General features: G+C 45.2%; 1 protein-coding gene across 1 annotated transcript in view; it reads right to left on the bottom strand.

Moving 5' to 3' along the window:
* Nucleotides 1-257: 257 nt before the first annotated feature.
* CYP27A1 (cytochrome P450 family 27 subfamily A member 1) overlaps nucleotides 258-20789 on the bottom strand; it is a 33004-nt gene continuing 12472 nt past the window's right edge. Inside the window, exons 2-9 of the mRNA XM_036083071.2 lie at nucleotides 6108-6298; nucleotides 2678-2877; nucleotides 2356-2553; nucleotides 1994-2166; nucleotides 1302-1468; nucleotides 1053-1134; nucleotides 760-972; nucleotides 258-649 (exon numbers count right to left, since the gene is read on the bottom strand). Of these exons, the coding sequence (XP_035938964.1) occupies nucleotides 530-649; nucleotides 760-972; nucleotides 1053-1134; nucleotides 1302-1468; nucleotides 1994-2166; nucleotides 2356-2553; nucleotides 2678-2877; nucleotides 6108-6298 (1344 nt within the window). The 3' untranslated portion in view covers nucleotides 258-529. The remainder of the gene's footprint in view (nucleotides 650-759; nucleotides 973-1052; nucleotides 1135-1301; nucleotides 1469-1993; nucleotides 2167-2355; nucleotides 2554-2677; nucleotides 2878-6107; nucleotides 6299-20789) is intronic.

Below are 20789 nucleotides of genomic sequence, written 5' to 3'. Positions count from 1 at the left end.
TCACTGCCTATATCAAAGCACTTTGTGTTCAAAAGAGGGGGCCCCTCTCGGGGTCCGGAGGATTGTTCTGCAGATCCTACTCAGGCTGGGCTTCAGCAGCACCAGCTGAAGGTCCAGGAAAGCACAGGTGTTCTCACTTTCTATAGAGGGAGAGGGCTCTGCCTCCCACAAGATCCCTAAGTGGGGAGAGGCTGTTCCCCAAACACAGCAAGGGGCTCAGATGCTGGGTCATCAAAGAGAATGACAAAGGTCTCCAATTATGAATACAAGTCCCTTTATTCTGTATTTTCTCCAAGGAGAGCAATGTGACATGGTGGTGGCCTTTTATCTGAGAAGGAGACATTCAAAGTGATCAAAGTGGCAAAAGCTCAGGGTTCTACAGAAAGTGCACTGAGTTTCTTCGACCTCCGGTGTCTGGCAGCCACCTTCTCCCCTTCCTGGTCTGAGACACAGCAGTGGCTAGGAATGAGTGCGCCAGGGAGAGAGAAGGGGGCTCCTCCCAGGAGGCACGGGCCCAGCACGGCCCAGCTCAGCACTGCCTTGGCCGGAAACGCAGGCTCACCTTCTTATTGGGAACCAGGACAATGCGGGCCATGCTCCTCACCTCCCCTGTCTCGGGGGCCAGGACCACCTCATACTGCTGGATCAGCTGGGAGAGAACGCACGCGGGGCGTTAGAATCTGCCATCTCTACCCACTGCCCTCTTTTACAGGCTCCTCCCCCTGGTCTCCACCAGCCCTGCAGCTTCTCCCCACTCACCCTTGACAGCAGCAGCTGCATCTCCAGCTCCGCAATCCTGCGGCCCAGGCAAGCCCGGACCCCATAGCCAAAGGGCACAGAGCCAAATGGATGCTGGACCCCAAGGGCAGCAGGCTGGCTCTTCCTCAGCCAGCGGTAAGGCTGGAAGCTCTCTGGCTGGGGGAAGATGTCAGGGTCACGGGACACCACATAGTGACAGAAGACAAACTGGGTCTGCAGGGCAAGAATGGGCAGCACATCAGCTTAGGGCTACAGCGCAGCCCTGGGAATCCCAGCTCTTCAGCCCCACTCACGTTCTTGGGGAAGAGGAAGCCATTGACTTCGATCTCCTTTTCCGTGATGACCCGGGAGTTCATGGGGACCACAGGGTAGAGGCTGCAGGGAAAAGAAGGTGCAGGTTTGCCTCTGGTCCCCCAGGTCCAAGTTCTTCCCACCTCACCCCTGGCCCTAGCCCTCGCTCCAGCCCACCAGCCCCCACTCCCGACTCCTGTCCCTGAGTCCTCCTCCGCATAGACCCTGCGCTCCCGGGAACCACCACCTACCGCAGGGTCTCCTTAAGCACGGCTTTGAGCAGGGGCATGTGGGCAAAGTCCTTGTGCTGGGGCACCTGCCCGGCTGGTACCACACCCACCACCTCCTTATGCAAGGCAGCCTGGATCTCTGGATTCTTTGAAAGATGGTACAGGGCCCACGTCATCGTGTTGGATGTCTGGGAGGCAGAGGGAGAGATGAAGTGAGGAGGGATTTCTAGGCAAAAGGCGAGTGAGGTAGCAGGAGGGGAGTGGGCATGCACCGAAAAATGAATTTGCCACGAGCATGGCAGAAATAAGACACAGGGGCTCCTGGGGACCCTCCCTGCTGAGCGTGACTCCACGGCAGGGTGAGGACCCACAAGACGGAGAATCATGCTCTAACAACAAGGAGATTGGAACAGAGAGAACAGAGCTCTCCACTTAAGTTACACCTTAAATAGATGGGAGAGGAAACTTCTAGCTGGCCCAGAGAGGCTCCAGGAGGTGACGGGATCCCTCTTACAAAAGGACCCTTCCCTGCCTGCCTCTGCCAGGTTGAATGACACACCCCCCTTTTTCCTTCTAGCTCTACATCTAGGATACAGAAAGAGAGAAGCAGGTACCTGGAGGGACGAAGGTCAGGCTCAGGTGAGGGTAATGGGGAATTGGTTCAGGATAGGAGCTGGGAGCCCCTGGTCTCCTCGCTGGCCCCCCTCACGCACCGTGTCTACGCCCGCCAGGAGCAGCTCAGGCAGGCTGCCCATGGCCTCATGAGTACTGAGCTGTCCTCTGGTCAGCAGGAAGTGCAGATAGCCAGATATCTGGACTTCATCTGGCCCCTTGGTCTGCAGCTGGATCTCGATCTCCTTGAGTTTCTGATCAATCAGCTTCTTCCCTAGAGGGACAATGGAGAACAAAGGGGGGCAAGGTCAAAAGTCATGATCTCCAAGGACCAAGAGCCACTCTGACAGCTGGTAGCAATGAGGTAGAAGGTCCTGGGAGAGACTGCTGATGGCACAGACCCTGGAACCCACTCCCCCACCCCCAACCCTAACCCCGCCACTTCCTTCCCCGGCCTCCTCACCAAAAGAGAAGATGGTGTTCCAGCCATCCAGATAGCGCTTCCAGAAAGGCAGCAGGGAACGGGTCCACTTGGGGAGGAAGGTGACATAGACTGAGTTCTGGAACATAAGCCCGACAGATGTGACGAAGGCCACCGTGTCCTGGGGGATGGGGCGCTCCAGGCAGCCGATACGTTTCTCAAACAGGATGTAGCAAATAGCTGCCAGTGCAGAGAGGCCGTCAAAGGCGGCAATGTCATGGCGCCTGGAATCCAGGGGGCTAAGGGGGGGAGCACAACCTGCCTCTGCCCCTGCCCACCCCAGCCCCTCTCCCAACAAGGGTACCTTCCAAAGCGAAGTAGTAGAAATGGTGAGCCATGTCGGACACCTGGTCCCCCGAGGCACTCTCTGCCAGCAGCCGGTTCAGGTGGGCCACGAAGTCGTCGATCACCTCATTCACGACATCGGTGTAGAGCGCAGCCTCCCTCGGCTTCAGCATCCGCTGGTTCAGAGTGTGGCGCAGCTCATACCACTGCTCTCCTTCCCTATGGAGAACGGAGGAAGCGCACACTTGTAAGCAGCTGATGGAGGTTAGATGGGATGCATTCTTCCCCCTGCCCTGAGACCCCAACAGAGTCTAGGAAAATCTCCTAGATTTAGAATTATAGAATCACTGAACTTCGAAGACCAGAATCTTCAAATCACAAAACTTCAGAGTCTCACTACAGCATCGTGGAAGTAGCCAAGGTAGGCATCTGGAGCCAGACTACCTAGGGCCAAATGACAGGTCTGATGATTACTGGCTGAGTGACCTTAGGCAGGCGACTTAACTCCTCTGTGCCTCAGTTTCCCCTTCAGTGAAATGGGAATAATAAGCATGCCTATCTTGGTAGGGTTCTTCAGACGATTACAGTGCTTAGATCAGAGCCTGGAACATGGTGAATGCTTAATGAATGTTGGCTATGATTATCTTAGGATGATACAACTCCAGGATCTTCTGTATGTGAAATGAGGAGGAAGTACAATCGTTCCAGTCCTTCTGTGTGGAGGATGAGGAATAAAGGAGGAGCAAATCAGGGTTCCTGAGCAGCTCAGATTCTGGACCTTCATGCTCTGCTTGGCTCAGTGAGCCAAAGGGACAGGGAGACCCACCAGGCTGATGCCCCAGGTCCTCTTGCTACAGTTATCCAGTGAGAGGGTTGGGTCCCCACCCTGGTTAGACAGGGATGCTCACGAGGGTGGGAACATGCTTCCCACAGGGGGCTTCAGGTGCAGGGACTGTCCCCACCCACAGCTGTCCCCCAAACCTGTTACCTTTCCTAAGCAAGCTGGGCATGGGTCAGTTTTATAAAAGCTAGCTGTACAGTCGTAAGTACAATATGGCCCAATTTTAGGAAGAAGAAAGGAAACCCTATAGATCCATATGTATATTCGATTGTTTCCACATAATGTAGGGAATACCCACCAAACTGTCAGGATTACTTAGAAGAATGGGATGGGACTGGGCGGTAGGGAGACAGTATTTTATTACTGGACTTTTTACAATAAACATTACTTTTGAATTGTAAAAACCAATAAGGTATTTTAGAAAGAAAGATATTAGGGGCACCTGGGTGGCTCAGTGGGTTAAGCGTCTGCCCTCAGGTCATGATCCCAGGACCATGTCCTGGGTTCGAGCCCCGCATTGGGCTCCCTGCTCATCAGAGAGCCTGCTTCTCCCTCTCCCACTCCCCCTGCTTGTGCCTCTCTTCCTCTCTCTGTCAAATAAATAAAATCTTAAAAAAAAAAAAAAAAGATATTAAAAAGGCTTACAGCAAGAATCGGGGGTTTTTTATTTAGAAAAGTATTTATTTAAATGAACCTCAAACCTCAGGAGTTTTCTTTGTTATGCTGGGAAAAGCTGCAAAAAGGTCAACTGAAAGTGCTGCTGAAAAAGAAACAAAAACCAGAATAGACTCATTTACTGGAACTTCAGGGTGTGGGTGCTTCTCCAAGAGGAAAAAATTCTCCCAATAGTAGCAATCAGATTTGCAGAATTTAAATGAGAACATTTCTGTGGTTGTTAAAATATTTCCTGGGAGAAAAATGCTTCATAAAATGAGATTTTAAAAAAATGTATATATATACACACACATCTATATATATGTAAAGCAAAAATAACTTACATTGGTTAGCAAAATAGCTTTAAAATACACATATATGGTATCATATAATTAGGAAATTGGCTGTAGAGTGAAAAACTATAAATAGATAAATAGGGGTATACATAATGTTCAGCTCCAATTCTAAATCCTGAGCCATCAACTCTAGTGGTGACCTGACCTGGTGAAAACCTAAGACCCAAGTCCTGCCCTCAGGGCCAGACATCAAGTTAAAGAGCTCTGGAAGGACAGACACTCGATTCTCTTCATAACTTTGAATAAAGGGCTCATTAATTGTTGCAGTTCTGAAACTGTCCACCTGTGAAGGAACCACAAAAAAGAAACAAATATGCGATGGGAGAATGAACATAGAGGCATCAAAGACAGATGAAATGCACCCTCCAACCGGTTTGCTTCCTTTCCAAAAGTATCAAGGCATTAAGTTCTTAACTTTCAGAATCAGAGAGATCTATTCCACCACTTACTAGTGGCAAGTGATGCCAAAACCTCTCCAGGCTTCAGTTTCTTCATCTATAAAAGGGGATAATTACACTATCTACTTCAGGGACTTGTTGTGAGAATAAAATGAAATGATAAATGTAAAGAGACTAGCCTGATACCTGGCATGTTATTAACACCTGCTTAGCTATTATCATTGGTCCTGCTACTATAACCACCATCAGGATCAACTTTAATCCCTTAAGAAATGATGAAAGCATGAGATGTCAAGCAACTAGGGAAAATAAGTCTTTCATTATTTTTGGAGCTCTGTTAACATACTACAGCAAAAAGAAATCTGTAATAGGGTGAAAGAGGTGATGGGGATTAAAGAGTACACTTATCCTGATGAGCACTGAGTAGAATTGTTGAATCATTCTATAGTGTACCTCTGAGACTAATATAACACTGTATGTGAACAATACTGGGATTAAAATAAAAAACAATTTTTTAAAAACCCTCTAATACACCCAGTTACAACCTGCAGCAGCAGGAATGGTTCATCACCAATGATTCTCAATGGTTTACCTCAATTGGCATATGCATATATAACACATTCAGCCCATCCTTGAATTTGTCACTGCGAAAATAATCTTAACTTTTCTGGGTGTAAAGTCAAGGCAGAAACCTACATCTGTCTGTGTATGGAGAGCATCTATGAAAGTTATATCCAACAACAAACCTATAACACATAATTTAGGAAGTATTTTTAAAGTTAAATTCAGCCTTCCTAACTAGTATGGTGATGATGTTTTTTCAACTATAAACAGATACGTCCTATTATGATTCAAGTTGGTATATTTTCAACTACAATGGAGAATAATGGAGCTGGAAAAGTCCTAGAGATAGTTTGGAGATATTCCACTCCAAACTTCCCATTTTACATATGAGAAACATAAGGCCAAGGAAGAAGGAAATTATTCCTTTGTCCAAAGTTATACAATATACTAACGGAAAAGATAATGAATGGTCCCTGGGCTTCAGCCCATCCCAACCACTGCTTTCTAGACTGAGTATCAGGCTCAGAGGATGCAGGGAGAGCCCACTCTGCCCATTATCCACTGGCTTCCCAATACCACTGTCCTTGGGCCTGGCCCTCTGAGGCCTTGCACCAGTCCCTTCAGGCCCCAGCTCACGTGGTAAAGGGCCCATAGGCCAGGCCCTGCAGGTCCCGGTGCTCCTTCCATAGTTCCATGTCGTTCCGTACTGGGTACTTGCCCTCTTGCCGCATCACTTGCTCCAGGAGAGGGGCACTGGCCAGGTTCACATGGGTCTGAGGCCCTATGCGGGTTACCCACATTGGACCATACTTGGCCTTGTTCAGCACCTGTGGGGTTCAACCAAAGCTGAATAACCATGGCCTATCCAGGCAGGCATTTACTAGAGAGGAGATGAGATCAGGGAGTATCTGATAGTCACACCAGAGTAAGTGCGCTGGGCAAAAGCACATTCTATAGGAGGTAGGCACTAGGATGGCCTGTGGTTCTCAAAGGAGAACTCCAAAAAAAATGGGTACACAGGAGTTAGAACACTGAGAGCACCAAGCATCTGGTAGAACTGGTGGAGTTGAAGTCCTTGGAGAAATGAAATTTTAAAAAAATGGGATATGTGGCAAACTGGGGTCTGTATTGAGGTATAGATGTTTGGGGTCTGAGGTTTTAGAGAAATTGAACCCTTTAGTGAGGTATAATAGAATGCCTACAGCTCCTTCATAGAAGCATTTAAATCTAATGCAGCTTGCTGTCAATGAGCTAAAGATAAGTATCTCATATAATCAATAAGAAAAAAGAAACACAATAGAAACTCCAGGAAAAACAAGAAGCTGAATGAGAAAGCCAAGATTCAAATATGAAAGTACACTTTGTGGTATGATTTTTATTTATTGATTTATTTGATTGATTTATTTATTTTGAGAGAGAGAGGGACAGTACAAGCGGGAGGGGCAGAGGGAGAGAGAGAGAGAATCTCAAGCAGACTCCATGCTGGGCTCAGAGCCCGATGAGGGCCTCGATCCCAGGACCCTGAGCCAAAACCAAAAGTCAGGCGCTTAACCGACTATACCACCCAGGCACCCTGGTATGAATTTTTTTTGAATAAAAAAATTTATTAACTGTGTTAAGTAATATGATTCTCAAATATTTTATCTTAGAATTTCTAAAGCACTTGACAATTGATATCCATAGCATCTATGAAATTGACATGAGTATAATGTTTTTAGAGTTGTTGAAAATGAGGGGGGAAATAAATATATTTTGGGTTTGGGGGGTAAAACTTAAGAAGAATCCACAAATAACTGAGGCTAAATTTACTGGCTAAGTTACACCTATAAACTTAAAGAATATGAAACATAGTGTTTTCCCAGGTACTTCATCTTTCATAATCTGTTACTGAAAAGATGTTAAGAGGATCAGAATCTGCTCCAGTACAGAAATTAGACCAAAGCATTTCTGTAAAAGATGTGTTAAATTATAGAGAAGAGATCTTTCATTCAAACCATAGAAAGAAACTTCACCCAGCTCCTGGTCCAGAAAAACAGCAATCTTCCTGGGTTTTACTATTGACATTAAAAACTAGACTCTCCCAGGACCAATGTGACCTGATTGCCCTCAATATACTACTGAGTTGCCCAGAATCCATCCTGAACTAACAGCTGATTCTGTCAGGTTCTAGGAAAACAGCCTCGACAAACCCCCAATATCTTTTCAGTTTTGTTTCCCACTTCTACCTCCCAGTAATGCCTGCCAGTGTGGTCTGGTTTTGAACAGATGGTTGTCTGGAAATTACAGTGATTCTTGGAGAAAAATAGGCATATTCATACATTGCTGGTGGGAGTTTAAAATGACACAAACCTACATGGAGGATAATTTGCTAATATTTATAAAAATTACAAATACATTTATAAACAAAATATGGATGTCTACGTAATGGAATACTATGTCACCTTAAAAGAGGATGAAGCGGCTTCTGGTGTAATAATATGGAAAGATGGATTGTAATGTGGAAAGATAGATAACCAAGGTAGACTGTTAAATGGAAAAGTATGATATCTTCTGTCTAAGAAAGGGGGGCCAAATAAGAATATACAGCATTTACATTTGCTTTTATAAAGAAACACTGGGTTAATACATCAGAAACTAACTAAAGTTACTACCTATGGGCGGGTGGATGGGATGGCAGTGAGAGGCAAGACTGCGTGATGTATATCTTGTCATATTGCTTTGAGTTTTGAACTATGAGAATGAATTCAACTTTTTCAAACTAAAGGGAAAAAAAGAAAGTGCCTTGTGAAATAATGAGTCACCTGCCATTGATCAGGTAATTCCAGAAAGCAGGAAAGGCTTGCCAAACCTCTCAATTCATGTATATACTCCTTAGATTTGTAACTGGGCCCTAGCTTTATTCACTTTGTTTATTTCTCGTAAAGGTTCCATTTTTTAAAAGTACTTATATGGGGGTGCCTGGGTGGCCCAGTTGGTTATGTTCCAACTCTTGATTTCAGCTCAGGTCAAAATCTCAGGGTTGTGGGATTGAGCCTCACGATGGGCTCTGCAATGGGTGTGGAGCCTGCTTGGGATTCTTTCTCTCCCTCTCCCTCTGTGCAACCCCTCCCTCTCTGGCTCTTAAAAAAAAAAAAAAAAGTTGAAAGTCCTTATATGTCTGTTTTCCTGTACTGAATCCCTTAGGAGAATTATCCTAAATGTAAATTTTAATTTGTGTTTCCACTTGATTCATTAATGATATTAATGACATAATAATAATGATAATAACAGTAAATATTTCCATGGAGCTTAGCATAAACCAGACACCGTTCCAAGCACTTTACTTATTTAGAAATTCAGTCCTCACTACAGCTGTATGAGGGGGTGTAACATTACCACAATTTTGTAGATGAGGGAACTCAGGCCCAAGGAGGTTGCCCAAGGTCACATTACTGGGAAGCAGAAGAGTCAGAATTCAAACTAAGACCACCTAGATGGAGGTCATGCTCTCAACCACTTACTCTACTGATCCCTGAGAAAACTGACTATGTCCTACTAACCAGAAACAAACTTAGGCCCTTTAAAAATATGCATTATTTAAAACCAACATAACTATGCAATAAATCAGGGTTCCTCACTGCACTACTGACATTTGGGGCTGGATGATTCTTTATTGTGGTGAACTGTCCTGTGCACTGTAGGATGTTTAGCAGTATCCATGGCCTTTACCCACGAGCATCTCTCTGCCCTCCAAGTTGTGACAATCAAAAACATCTCCAGACATTGCCAAAATGTCCCCAGAGGGCCAAAACCACGCAGGTTGAGAACCTCCACAATAACCCCAACCTTTTTGTTGGTGGTGGTGGTGGTGGTTTGTTTATTTGTTGTTGTTTTGTAACCCCAACCTTTTAATACGACTCTAATTCCTTAATTTTAGAGGACTCTTCTTAAGAAACAATATCTCATTTTGAAAAAAATACTTATCTGAAGTTTGGTTTCTTTTCCTTGTGTTAAGTTCAAATACAATTACATGCAACAGTTTTATAAAAATGCAAATAGGGGTTATCGCTGAGTCATGGTTTGTAGATAGGTTACTTCCTTCTTTATACTGTAATTTGCTTTTCAGATGTTCTTCCATGATCTTGGAATCAGAAAAAAAAAATCATGTTTTAAAAGACTAGAGCAATCATCATTTACTTGGGGACTGGCTTCTTCTCCGGAATCCAAAGCCTCTGGCACCTCTCCCTGGCTGTCAATTTCCAGGTTTCTGAGACATTTCCCCCTTTGCATAGGCCATGCTTTCTTCCCTCTTCTTTCATATTCCTCTTCTCAGTTTACTCAGTGGAACTTAACTGGGATCTATTTATGTAAGAACTTATTTTAGAAAGACACCAGAATACTTGCTGAAAGAGTGAGCTGTGTCTGTGAACCTACCATTAGGCTGTAATCTGAGCCAGTTAGAGAGCCTCAAGGTTCTCAGATAAATCCTTGTCCAAGTGCCACTTTGCAGAACACAGTCCCCTAGGGATCATCTTCCAGGATGAATGGGAGGGGTAGCTTCCACCAAGTGAGATTCTGAAGGGGGAGAGTGATGAATTCACTCAACATTCATTTATTGAGCTCATGTCCTTTCCTTCTATACTGATCTCGGGGCTGAGGATACAACTGTGAGCACAGCAGGAACACCTACCCTTACAGAGTTTACATCTTAATGCATGAGCCACACAGTGGAGTTGCTTATAAATTACTCCCTAGTTATGTCTTGTCTCCTCAACTAGATGGAAAATCTTCGAGGGCAGGAACCACGTCATACTTCTTTATTGCTTCCCATATTGCTTGACATACCACTAGGCACCTTTTTGACATTTACTGTTTAACAGTTGTCAATGAATCAGGTGGAGAAAAAAAGTTGCAGACAACGCAAGTTGCAGACAGAAACAAAGACACACAGAAAGGAGGTGGGGAAGGAGATTCACAGGAAACTGCTAACAGTGGCTCCAAAGGAGTGGCCACTAGTTGTAAAAGCCTGGAAGAGTAATCTGAAAAGGAAATTAAGAAAATAATTCCATTCAGGATTGGATCTGTTCTGGACTGAATATTTGTGTTTGGGGGAATTCATATGGTGAAGCCCTAGCCCCGCAGTGTGGCTGTATTTAGAGATGGAGCCTCTAAGGAAGTAAGATTAAACAAGTAATTAAGATTAAATGAGAGTGAGTCCCTGATCCAATAGGATTAGTGTCTTCATAAGAAGAGACATCAGAGAGCATTCTCTCTCTGCACGTAGACACCAAGAAAGGCCATGTGAGGACACAGGGAAAAGGTGGCCGTCTACAAGCCAGAAAGAAAGCTGTCACCAGAAACCAACCATGCTGGCACCCTGATCTCAGACTTCCAGCCTCCAGAACTGTGAGAAAATAAATTTATATTGTTTAAGACACCCATATTTTGGTGTCTTATTATTACCTGTCATATTTTGTTATAGCAGCCAGAGAAGACTAATACAGAGCATCCAAAAGAATAAAATACTTAGGAATAAATTTAGCCAAGGAGGTGAAACACTTGTACACTGAAAGCTACAAAATATTGCTGAAAGAAATTAAAGAACTAAATAAACGGAAAGATATCCCATGTTCATGGATAGGGAGACTTAACATTGTTAAGATGGAGTACTCCCCAAAGTCTACAGATGCAATTCAATCTTCACCAAAATGCCAATGACCTTTTCTGTAGAAATGGAAAATCAAGGCCCTGACTAGACAAAAAAAATACTGAAAAAGAAAAACAAAATTAGAAGATTTACACCTCCTAATTTTAAAACTTACTACAAAGCTACAATAATCAAAACAGTGTGGCAGTAGCATAAGAATACACATATACACCAATGGATAAGAACTGACAGTTCACCATCTATGGTGAATGGATTTTTGTAAAGAGTGCCAAGACCATTCAATAGAGAGAAGGAAGAGCCTCCTCAACAAATGATGCTGAAACAACTAGATAACCTAAAGAATGTGGTTGGACCACATTCTTTAGTGCTAAAGAATGAAGTTGGACCCCTACTTCCCTTCATATACAAAAATTAACTCAAAATGGGTCAACAACCTAAATATAAGAGCTAAAACTTAAAACTCTTAGAACAAAACATAGAGGCAAATCTTCATGACCTTGGATTTGGCAACAGATTCTTCAATTTGACACTAAAAGCATGAGCAATAAAAGAAAAACAAAAGATAAACAGGACTTCGTAAAAATTTAAAATATTTGCACATCAAAAGATATTATCAAGAATGTGAAAAGACCATTAATAGAATGGGAGAAAATATTTGCAAATCATATGTCTGATGAGAGTTTGATATCCAGAATATACAAAGAAGTCTTTAAAAAACCAACAATAAGAAGACAGCTCAATTTTAAAATGGTTAAAGGATTTGACATTTCTCCAAAGAAGACACACAAATGGCCAATAAGCACATGAAAAGACATTCAACACCATTGGTCATTAAGGAAATGCAAATCAACACCACAATAAGATACCATTTCACACTGACTAAGATGGCTTTAATCCAAAACAACAGAAAATAACAAGTTTTTGGTGAGCATGTGGAGAAACTGAAACCCTTGTACACTGGAATTGTAAAAATGGTGCAGATGCTCTGGAAAACCATTTGGCAGGTCTCCAAGGTTATACATTGAATTACCATATGATCCAGCAATTCCACTGCTAAGTATATGCCCAAGATAAATGAAAACATATGCCACACAGAGACTTGGACACGAATGTTTACAGCAGCATTATTCATAATAGTTGAAAGGTGGAAACAACCCAAATGTCATCGGTTGATGAGTGAATAAGCAAATTGTGGTCTACACATACAATGGAATATTATTCAGTCATAAAAAGGAATAAAATATGATACATGCTACAATTTGGGTGAATCTTAAAAACATGTGCTAAGTGAAAGAAGTCAGACACGAAAGGTAATTTACTGAATGATCCTTTTTTTTTTTTTTTTAACGTAAGCTCCACACCAGCATGAAGCCCAATGCCGAGCCTAAACTCATGACCCTGAGATCAAAACCTGAGCTGAGATCAAGAGTCAGACGCTTAATCGACTGAGGCACCCAGTCACCCCTGTATGATCCTTTTTATGATTTATCTGGATGGGCAAATCGATAGAGACAGAAAGCAGATTAATGATTATCGAGGGGCAGTAGGAGAGAGGAATGAGGAGAGATTGATTGGTGACAGGGTGTTTTTCTGGGGTATTGAAAAAGTTTTGAAATTAGGGCGAGGTAGTGGTTTCATAACATTGAGAATACACTAAATGCTGCTGAATTGTTCACTTTAAAATGATTAATTGTATTATGTGAATTTCCCCTAAAACAAAACAAAACAAAAAGCCCAGAAGTTTGTGATATTTATTTTTTTTTTTAAAGATTTTATTTATTTATTTGAGAGAGAGAGAGAGAGAGAGAGCACATGAGAGGGGGGAGGGTCAGAGGGAGAAGCAGGCTCCCTGCTGAGCAGGGAGCCCGATGCAGGACTCGATCCAGGGACTCCAGGATCATGACCTGAGCCGAAGGCCGTCGCTTAACCAACTGAGCCACCCAGGCGCCCAAGTTTGTGATATTTAAAACCTCCAGGGGTGCCTGGGTGGTTCAGTTGGTTAAGCAACTGACTCTTGATCTCAGCTCAGGTCTTGAGCTCAGGGTCATGAATTCAGGCCCCAGGTTGCGCTCCACTCTGGGTGTGGAGCCTACTTAAAAAAAAAAAAGCCTCCAGAGCCTCAGCAAGAACCTGCTGTGAGGGGCGCCTGGGTGGCTCAGATGGTTAGGCATCTGCCTTCGGCTCAGGTCATGATTCCAGGGTCCTGGGATCGAGCCCCGCATCGGGCTCCTGGCTCAGCAGGGAGCCTGCTTCTCCCTCTCTCTCTGCCTCTCTCCCTGCTCATGCTCTCTCTCTCTGTATCTCTGTGTCTCAAATGAATAAATAAAATCTTAAAAAAAAAAAAAAAAAAAGAACCTGCTGTGAACAAAAAATTGCCCCTCAGAAAAGAGAGAACAGAAAGAGGCTAAGGAATGTTCCCTTGAGTTGGTTCTTCCTTGCCTCCAAGGTTTTCTCTCTTGTAGATCAAGGAGGAAAGAGAATCAGACCAACCTTTCCTAACCCAGGACAAAGGATCAAGCTTTGGGGGGTATTTGTGGGTCTGTTTATTTGTTCCGGGAAGAACATAGTGGCAGAGTCTCTGAAAATGCCCTCTGTTGTGCTAAACTACTGTGTTTACAACTTTCCTAAAGGACAATTTGGCAGGTGATACATACCAAACCTCTGAACAAAATCTTTTACACAACAATTCCATTTTAGGGGTTTATTCTGCGGAACTAATTCAGGATGGGCATGATATTTAATGATAGATATATTTGTGAAAGCTTTACAAATAAAAAAAAATCTAAATATATAACAGTAAGGTTCAGCAAATTCTGGTGAAGCTATACGCTAGAACACTATTCAGCCATTAAAAATTATTCTAGAAGTGTTTGTTGATATAGAAAGGTATGCATATTTATTTATTTTTTTATTTATTTGAGAGAGAGAGAGACAGCATGAGCATGGAGGAGGGGCAGAGGGAGAGGGAGAAGCAGACTCCCCACTGAGCAGGGAGCCCGACGCGGGGTCGATCCCAGGACCCTGAGATTATGACCTGAGCCAAAGGCAGTTGCTTAACCATCTGAGCCATCCAGGCGCCCCCATATTTATCTTTAATAAAGGGCAGGTTTACCAAAGAGAGTATATGGTGTGGTTTCATTTAAAAATATATATATAAATGTTGATGACACATCGGGGAAAGTGTGGAAATCTATTCACCAAGGATAAGCAAACAGGGATAATGCTTACTTATCACTAAGATCAGGTGTGTGTATTTATGTATTCATTTCACAAATGTTTATCAAGCACCTATGTGCACAAGGCACTGTGACCTGTGCAGGGTTTGGGGATTATGGAAGTTTTGGATTTTCTTCTTTTTGTGTCTTTATATCTTCTGATTTCTCTACAATAAACACGCGTTAATGTGTGCAGAATATTGTTTAATATCCGAAAATTACGTCAGCCATGTCGAAATGACATTTTCTCCTACAGGTGGTATGCAGTCATAAATAATTAGCACATAACTCATATTTATGTGATTTTTTCCAAAAAACAAGAGTACTTTTTACAGCAAAAAAGAGCCTGTTGCTGTTGTGTGTTTTTCTCTCATCCACAGCTGGCAGGATCAGGGCAGGGAGCAGGGACTGCCTGGCAGGAGATTTTGTTCTAGTTCCAGCCCCAACACTAACAGGCTTTGTCACTTTACTGGATGACAGCTTCACTATGGCACCCTCCCGACCTTGTGTGTATCTATACACACAAAGGCTGGAACCCAGCCTTCCCTGGGTCTTTGGGCTGAATGCCCTGTGACCCTCCCGGGACACCGGAGGACAGGAGGCCGACCAGGAGCCACCACAAGGACACCTAGCACTTGCCTCCCTATGTCCCCTGGGAGGCCGTCAGGAGACCTACAGCTTCTCCTCCGGGCTCTGATGAGGTGTGTGCTTTCTGCCCCGCACCCCTCAGGAAAGAGCTGCAAAATATAAACCACCCCTAGCTGCAATCTAGAAGGGGCACTTCCACCATGGGGTACCCCTTTTGTTTTGGGGTTGTCCTTCTGCATGTGTGCGACAAGGATCTTGGGGAGCTGGCACCTTGGGCTTACTCTTCTTTTCACTGCCTATGTAAGTAATGAACTGTCGAAATCTAAATGTGGCCCATGACATCTTTACCAGAAAGATCGGTTATGTCTTGGCCTTGCCTTGTCTAAAGAGTGAACTGGACACATTTGGTGCCTAACATGGGGCTGCTAAGGTTACAATGCCCTTTTAGAGAACTGGCACCACGTGGTCAGGTTTGGAGACAAAGCAGAACCCATGATCTAGGAGCACATGCTCTGGGCTAAGTGTGTGTTGGGGGGCAGGCAGGGAAGGGTCCTCCCACTGGTGGATGGCATGGGCCAGGGTAGGGGAGAGAAGGCAGAGGAGTAGGGGTCTTCCCACCGTGCTATCCATCCTGTTAATAAAAGGCTACTGAAAAGGCATTGTGGTGGCTCAATCAGTTAACGTTCCAACTCATGATTCTGGCTCAGGTCATGATCTCACATGGGTCATGACATGGAGCCCCAGAGGGAGGTCCGCGCTCAATGGGAAGTCTGCTTGAGTTCTCTCGCTCTGCCCCTCCCTTCACACCCCCCTCCCGCTCACTCTCGCGCTCTCTCTCTCTCAAATAAATAAATCTTAAAAAAAAAAACAAAGGCCACCGAAAATTGAAATTAACTGCAAAGCTGTCCTTCTGTTGGAGCTGTCCCTCCGTGCTGCCCCTTCTCCCCTGACCTTCCAGCCACTGCTCACTGAAGTGCCTGACGTAAACCCCTTGGTCTGTGCTTCCGTAAAAAGCGACTGATGGTTTGGGACAAGAATGGCCTCCAAGAGAGAACAAAAGGGAAAATTCCTTCCGTGAGAGGTCCCCAAGGTGATTCCTCCTACAGACTGTTGCAAAATGTGTGACCAGTATTGAGACGTCTCCCTGACAGTGTTCCTAAGGTGTTACGAACATTCCTCTGATGTCTCAACTTTTCATTGTATAATGATGTCTTGTTGGTTGGCAAGTTGAAGGTCTCAGTAGGAATGACCAGTAAGATTCAGAGTCCGCTTGCCAAGTAGTTTTGGCAACAATATTGGTAAAGTGACAGCATGGAATCCCTCTAGCAGTCAGAGAAAAACTGCTGTCTTTTACCAACTAAAAAGCGGTATATTCCTGATATAAAAGTTGCCCCTGCAGGGCACCTGGGTGCCTCAGTCAGTTAAGCGCCTGCCTTCGGCTCAGGCCATGATCCCGGGGTCCTTGCTCAGCGGGGAGCCTGCATCTCCCTCTCCCTCTGCCTGCCGCTCCCCCTGCTTGTGCGCTCTCTCTGTCTCTCTCTCTGCCAAATAAATAAATAAATCTTCTTTAAAAAAAGTTGCTCCCGCAAAAAAGAACCACAGTACCCGGGGTGTCACTCCATTGCTCCTGACAGATGGACTTACATGGGGTTTTTAAACCCTCCTCACCAAAGCTGATGAGGTCACAGCATCCTTTTAGGAAAAAAGACAGTGAGACCCCACAGGCCAACTCGCGAAGTCTGCAATAGGATCCTGGTAGGCAGTAGCAGACCTGGTGGATGTGTTTAGTGACAAGGTGACAAAAGGTTCTTGACCGTGGTTCCCGAGAGCCCTGGTGAGTTGTGTTGGTTTTTAGAGCAAAAGGGGAGAGGGGCCCATAAAATGTTTAAAAAGCATTCCACAGTTGTTCCTTATCACCAAGGAAAGCGACACTGTTTCCATCGGACAGGTGGCTGTGGCTAGAAGTAAAATACCCCCTGTCATCAAGGGCAGTCAGTTCCCCAGAGATGTACTGAAGTCTCCTCTTACAATGAGCAGGAAAGGAGAAATTAGGGAGCGATTTGGGCAAAAGCCTAATGAGACTCTGGAAATTTGGTTGCACCAGGTAGTAGATAAGAAAGCCACACCAGTTCCGCCGGATGAGAATGAATGGAAATCAACATGTCACCTAATGACCAACCCCATGCTCTTTAGACACCCTGGCCATGAACACAAATTCCTTAGGTGATGGAGGAAGGACAGGTGAAGACTGATCAGGGCTTGTTGCACTGGGTCCTTCCACCCATAATGAAACCATCATCTGATAAGCACCCAGGGATGACCAGGGAGGAAACCATAACTTCTCTTGGGACGCTGTAACCACAGCTGGATTTATAGTGGAAAACATGAGTGCCTGGATGATCAGATAGTCACTTATGGTTAGATTGAGTTGTTTGTTCAAGGGGCACCATCAGGCTTTAGGGGACAGTTAAATCTGCTCTTGCACCCCAAAGACAGACTCTGGAAAACTATTCATCTCTGGGCAACAAACTTCCCAGAATGGAAGCCTAGACAGAGAGCAAGGTCAATGCCCCTCAGGCTAAGGGGGGAGTGTTATGGATTGAAATGTGCCCCCCCCACAAATTCATATGTTGAAGTCCCACATGCAGTACCTCAGAACGTGACCTTGTTTTAAGACAGAATAAAGAAGTAATCCAGTGAACACAAGGGTGGGCCCAAATCCATTATGACTGGTGTCCTAAGAAAAAGAAATTTGGATGCAGACACACATGCATACAGGGAGAATGGCAGGTGAACATGAAGACAACTCTTCTACCAGGCAAGAAAAGAGGCCTGGAAAAGATCCTTCTTGCACAGCCCTTAGAAGGAACCCACCCTGCCAACACCTTGATCCAGGGCTTCTGGCCTCCAGAACCGTGCGACAGTACATCTTTGTTGTTTAAGCCACTTGGCTTGGGGTCCTTTGTTATGGCGGCCCTCGCAAACGAACACACGGGGACAACATAGGAATACAGGCATCCAGGATGTAGGATCATATGGACCTGGTTATTATGCCAGGATGACACTGAATTGGAGACTGAGAGTTTGTCCAGGAAGGAAATTCTCTCTCGCTACCAGGCCATGAGAGGGCTACAAAACTGAAAGACCAAGGTTGTAACAGAGAAGAATCCCCAGTCACCACTGGCACTTACTGTGGACAAACAGGAGGACGGCCAAGAGGATCGAGATGCCCTTGCTGAGGTTTGTGCAATTTGGAGCCCTGCTGATCCAGTGCCTCCACCCCGCCCCTCCCCCCAGATCTTACCCCTTTCAAGAATAAACAGGACTAGGGCAGAGACCCAAGTCCCTCCTTCCCTAAGGAGGACCAGGGTTCTTATGCACTCACTGGCTAAGATGGGTTCGGGACTTGATGGCAACCAAGGCTGTCAGAATTTTTCAGCCTTTTTGGACTCTGGGCACAAGTCACTAGGATGCTGAGAAATACCCATGGGCATGGCTGAAAAATTACCTCAGCTGGATTTGGAAATGACTCTCAAATTGGACAATGGACTGATATAATTTTGTGGGTGTATTAATCAGGCCTTTTTAGAGAAACAAAACCACTGGGGTATATGTATATATAAAGAGAGATTTATTTTAAGGAACTGGCTCATGCAATTGTGGGGCTAACAAGTCTGAAATTTATAAGGCAAGCCAGAAGGCTGGAAATTCCAGCAGGAGGTGATGTTGTAGTCTTCAGTCTGAAGGCAGTCTGGAGGCAGAGTTCCTTCTTCTTCTTCTGGGGACATTAAGTCTTTTCACTTAAGGCCATTAACTGATTTGATGAGGCCCACCCACCCACATTATGGAGGGTAAACTGCTCTACTCAAGGGGTACTGATTTAAATGTTAATCACACCCACAAAATACCTTCATGGCAATATCTAGACCAGTGTCTCACCAAACATCATAACCTAGCCAAGAGGACACATACAGTTAACGATTACCATGGGCGACCTTTTTTGAGCCAATACACACTCCAATGGTTGTCATGGATACTACTGAATGTATTGTGGGAATAGGTGTGTTAAGTACATCTCATGCTTCTGTACACTGTAAGGGATGTTCCCAGTGGGGAAACGCCATGATTAGAACAATGGTGGTGGGTTGAGTGGACCACTGGGAGTCCACCTTGTTCTCTCAGCTCAGTCATGTGTTATCAATAATCAATAAAGTAGTACAGGACTCCAGGGAAAGGGAAGGGGTAGAAGGGAAGATCACGGTCTTGATCAAAGAACCAGTACAGACAAACATGATGCTTAAGAAAACAATCCAGGGGCACCTAGCTGGCTCAGTCAGAAGAGCCTGCGATGCTTGATCTCAGGGTCATGGGTTCAAGCCCTGCACTGGGTGTAGAGGTCACTAAGATAGATAGATGATAGATAGATAGATGTATGTTTTTATTTTTTTAGAAAAACAAACAAACAATCCAACAGTACAGACTGCCCTTCCACTTGGGTCAACCCTCACTCGCCATTTGAGCTACACGGGTCAGTGACTGACATGCAGACTGAGTTTTGCAGCGAAATGACGTGGCCATGGGACACTGGTTCTCTAGGGTTTTGGACGTGGCCCTCGCCTGTCATCAGGACCTGGAATACCCCACGTGAGAGACCGTTACTGGCTTGTTACCCAGAGCTAGTGCCCACGGACAGGCCAACACAGCAAAGCGTGGCTCTACCTGGGGTCCCTCCCATGAGATGGGTCAGAAATGAGAACACCAATGAAGTGGGTATGGCCTAACAAGCATCCCTTATTACGTGGCAGTGGTACATCCAGGGAAGTCGTCCACCAGCCATTAAGTGGCTAGTCGCCCCCCAGATGTGTTGATTCAGATGCAGGGTCCAGGCCAGCCCTCAAATTTCTTGGAGGCCTCGCCGCACTGAGGTTCCTGACAAAGCCTGGGCCTGGTTCATGGACAGATCAGCTAAGTTGAGGGCCGGGGGGGGATACTGGGCTGCTGCTGTGTGGCCCCAAAGAAAACTGCTTACAACTATATGTGGAAAAGAGAACATTCGCTGTTCAACAGGCAGGGTTGGGAGCTGTGGTACTTGTTCTGGAAAAGCCCTCCCAAAATGCACCTTGCTACATTTTCCCTTCATCCCTGATCCCTGTGAGCTGATGTTTGGCAGTGGAATGCCTGGATGAACAAGTCTCAGGCTCTCTGGTAAGGAACATTATGGCAGCAGATCACACAAGACCCATACCCTCTGTCCGTGCCCCAGGTGGATGCCCGTGGCAAAGGTTTCCTTGGATGAACACACATCAGTGGAAATCAGCAAGCGGAGGGGACCTGTGATGCCCATGTAAGGACCCTAGCCACCTGGGTACACCATTGCACAGGGCATGGTACTCCATCTACAATTCAAGACTTGGCCCCCAAACAAGGCATAGTGACTCCGGCACGTGAAGCCAAAGAAGCCTGGCAAATATGTCCGGACTGTCCGCTAAACAGTCCAGCGGTAAAGGAAATGTGGGGGCACGTAGTGAGGAGTACCAGCGCTAGCCTGTCCTGGCATACAGACCGTAGGGGTCCCCTACCATCCTCTCGAGAGGCCTGGATAAGCTGTAAGGGACCCAAGCCACATAATTAACTCTTCTCATTCTACCATTTTTCTTCCCACACTTGCCCTTTGGAAAACCAAGGTTCCTGGAATTTGCATGCAGCAAGAAGAGTCAGGGAGTGAACGACTCTAACCTGGTACTTCTCTTGCCATCAGCTGTGTTTGCTGCTCTTGGGCAATAATAGATGTTGACGATAATGGTCATGACTATGACGTGACGACTCCCCAGATGGTCCTGCCATGGGGGTTCGGAGATGTTCTAGAAT

This window comes from Halichoerus grypus, chromosome 4 (genome assembly GCF_964656455.1).
Source record: "Halichoerus grypus chromosome 4, mHalGry1.hap1.1, whole genome shotgun sequence".
NCBI classification, from domain to species: Eukaryota; Metazoa; Chordata; class Mammalia; order Carnivora; family Phocidae; genus Halichoerus; species Halichoerus grypus.
Note: the sequence above shows the minus strand (reverse complement) of the source record. Positions and strands in the feature narration are given on the sequence as shown.